Raw genomic sequence first — 2,641 nt, 5'->3', positions numbered from 1 at the left:
GAGGGCTACCTTGTTCCCTTCATTCTGAGGACCAGGTCTCCTAGGTGACTGTCTCCAGTCTCTAATGGTACAATCATCGTGCCCACCAGTTCAAACCATTCCTATGAGCCAGAAGATCTTATTTCAGGACTCCCGGAGCAGCCAGCTCCTTCATATTGCCACTGCCTCCACTCCAAACCTCCCAGCAGGGATGAGCTGTCCCCACCCCAAGTACAAAGATGACTCTCAGTTCCAACTCTTTTCTTCCCCTTACAGTCCCAGAAGCAAGTGCACAGACTTGATTTTCCTAAGGATTTTTATTGATAGTCACCAGGGAAACCCACACTGTCCAATGGAAGAATAGAGCCAGAGCCTAGCACATCTTCATCCAAAGATCACTGAATCTTGGGGTCATTTCTTTGCCTGATTTTCCTCAGGCTCCAACTTCATCCTGGTTTACAGCCCCTTCAGTTCCGTGTTCTGTAGGAGGTTGGGAGTAGGATCCGCCACTGAGCGTTCATGGGCTGTCTCCTCAGGTTGGGGAGGTAATCACTCCAACTCCTCTGCGACATTGTAATCTCCCCACATGAGAGTCTCCTCACCTATATGACTTTCCCTTCTCTTCTACAGGGAAATCCTATGGGGGAAGACAAGAACCCAATAGGTTCTAGAAGTAGGTCTCTAGATGTCCAATGGGTAAGACTCACTGGTAAGTAGGAAGACATCTAGATATTGCTACTCTTGGATGCTATATTTTTCAGAAATCATGACTATCCAGATGCTTGGGGAAATCATTACCCTCCCTTCCTTTATTCTGTTTGTTATTGACCTTTTTGATTGTTTGTTTAATCACTACAGCAGAGATGGGAAGCACAGGGTGTGAGAGGCCCAGTGGGAGATGTTATTTCACAGAGCTATGCAGAGCTGCAGAGCTACACACAGAAACGCTGAGTCACAAGCCTAAGCATGACGCTCAGTTACACACAGAAACATGGGCTTAAAAGGCCAAACACAGGGTAGGACTTGGCAGCAGCAATGGTGGGAACTGTTGCCCTAGAAATAGAGGGAATGTGCAGAGGGGGCCTCTGGGAAGGCAGCGAGAGAGGAGCCTGCTGTCTGATGCTTTTGGAGCCTTCCCCCACCATTTTCCTACCCACCCTCGACTCCCCAGGGGGCTGGAATCACAGCTGGGGCTGGCTACAGATGTTCCCAAATGTCTGCTCCCCCTGTTAGAAGAAAAAGGAACAGACAGGTCATTAGAAAGAGGACTTTGTCTCCCACTTTCCTTTTATTTGGATCTGATTCTCCAATCCCAGACCATCTCCTAGAGGCCAATGCATCCCTCAGGCCAGAGCAACCACCTGTAGGCCTTGCTCCCACCCCTAACCTCCCCTATACACTGACTCCTGTGAAGAACATGTCACCCCAATAGCCTGAAAACAGATCTCTCAAAAATGTTTTGTCTCCACCCACTGAGTGGAGAAGATGGTAGAGTTCAACTGTGGGGAGCCAAGAGGACTCAGGTGAAGGGCCACTCACCATGCCTGGAGAGGGAGCCAGCTGCCCCTTCCTCTCCAGCATGCTTAGCTTTGAGCCCACCGCATCAACCTGGGCCAGGACTCCTTCCAGGACAGACTCCAGCTGTAGAACTCTCCTTGTGAGCCTGTTCAGGATTTGAGAGAGACCAAGGAAGTAGAAATATGTGCTTGGGGGATTGAGTGTCTGCAGGGGAAGGAGAACAGAATGGTGTGTGTCTAGCTGGAAGAAAAGAAGGTAAGACCCAGCCTTTAGGGAGAATTAAATGGGGGAAGAAGTTCTTCCTAGGCTAGGACAGAGGATTAGAAGGTTGTGAAAGAAGTTCAAGGTAGGATATTTAAACACAGTCAGCCCTCAGTCCCTGGCTGCACGTACGTGTAGAATTCTTCTCCTGAAACCCAGTCACCTGCTCCGGTAGCCTCTGGACCCAATTTGCCTGGTGAACTCCTCACAATGGACCAGCCCAGGTTCTCAATTTCAGCATTGAGGGCCACCTGATCAGGAAGTCAGAGGTCAGAGAGGAGAAGATGACTCTGGGAAGCCATCAGCTCTGGTTCTAATTCGCTCTCAGGAACAGGCCTTGGGCTATAGTTCTTGCTATGCCCCTTCCCTCTCAAACTCTGGAGACAATGGAATCAGAGTAGTGGCACTGGACACAAAGCTGGCCCAACCTCTGGAAAGGCACAACCCAAAGAAACAAAACACAAGCTCCTTGAGGCCTTGATTAATGAGGTGTTCACTAGAGGCCAACTCAGTTTGGGAGAGGAGGGACAATACCAGAATTCCTCGTACTGCCCTTGACTTTTTGGTCTACACTAGAAAGGGATGAAGCAGGAATACCACTGACAGCTAAGGATAAGAGTTTGAAAAATCTCAAAAGAAGGAATCATCAGGGATTCTTGAGCAATTGGACCTTTCCCCCTACAGACTATTTTAGAGCAATAGTTCTCAACCTTGGCTATGCATTGGAATCACCAGGGAAGTTTTAAAAAGTACTGATTTCTGGGGTCCCCAACTTTCACACACACACAGTGATTCTGGTCTAGGGTGTGGCCTAAGTATAAAGATTTTTTTTTAAATCCTCACCCAAAGATATGTTTTTTATTGATTTTAGAGAGAGAGGAAG

At 48.3% G+C, this 2,641-nt stretch overlaps 1 protein-coding gene across 7 annotated transcripts in view; it reads right to left on the bottom strand.

Moving 5' to 3' along the window:
* Nucleotides 1-290: 290 nt before the first annotated feature.
* Nucleotides 291-2,641, bottom strand: part of PKD2L1 (polycystic kidney disease 2-like 1) — a 33,470-nt gene continuing 31,119 nt past the window's right edge. For 6 of the 7 annotated variants that reach the window (XM_014532669.1, XM_014532673.1, XM_014532672.1 and 3 more), the window contains one exon: nt 291-1,205. In XM_014532669.1, the coding sequence (XP_014388155.1) occupies nt 1,161-1,205 (45 nt within the window). In that variant the 3' untranslated portion in view covers nt 291-1,160. The remainder of the gene's footprint in view (nt 1,206-2,641) is intronic. The other variant, XM_014532667.1, reaches the window with a different exon arrangement.

The sequence above is a fragment of the Myotis brandtii genome, unplaced genomic scaffold, assembly GCF_000412655.1.
Source record: "Myotis brandtii unplaced genomic scaffold, ASM41265v1 scaffold902, whole genome shotgun sequence".
Lineage (NCBI taxonomy): Eukaryota > Metazoa > Chordata > Mammalia > Chiroptera > Vespertilionidae > Myotis > Myotis brandtii.
The sequence above is the reverse complement of the archived record's forward strand: the minus strand, read 5'-3'. Positions and strand labels throughout refer to the sequence as shown.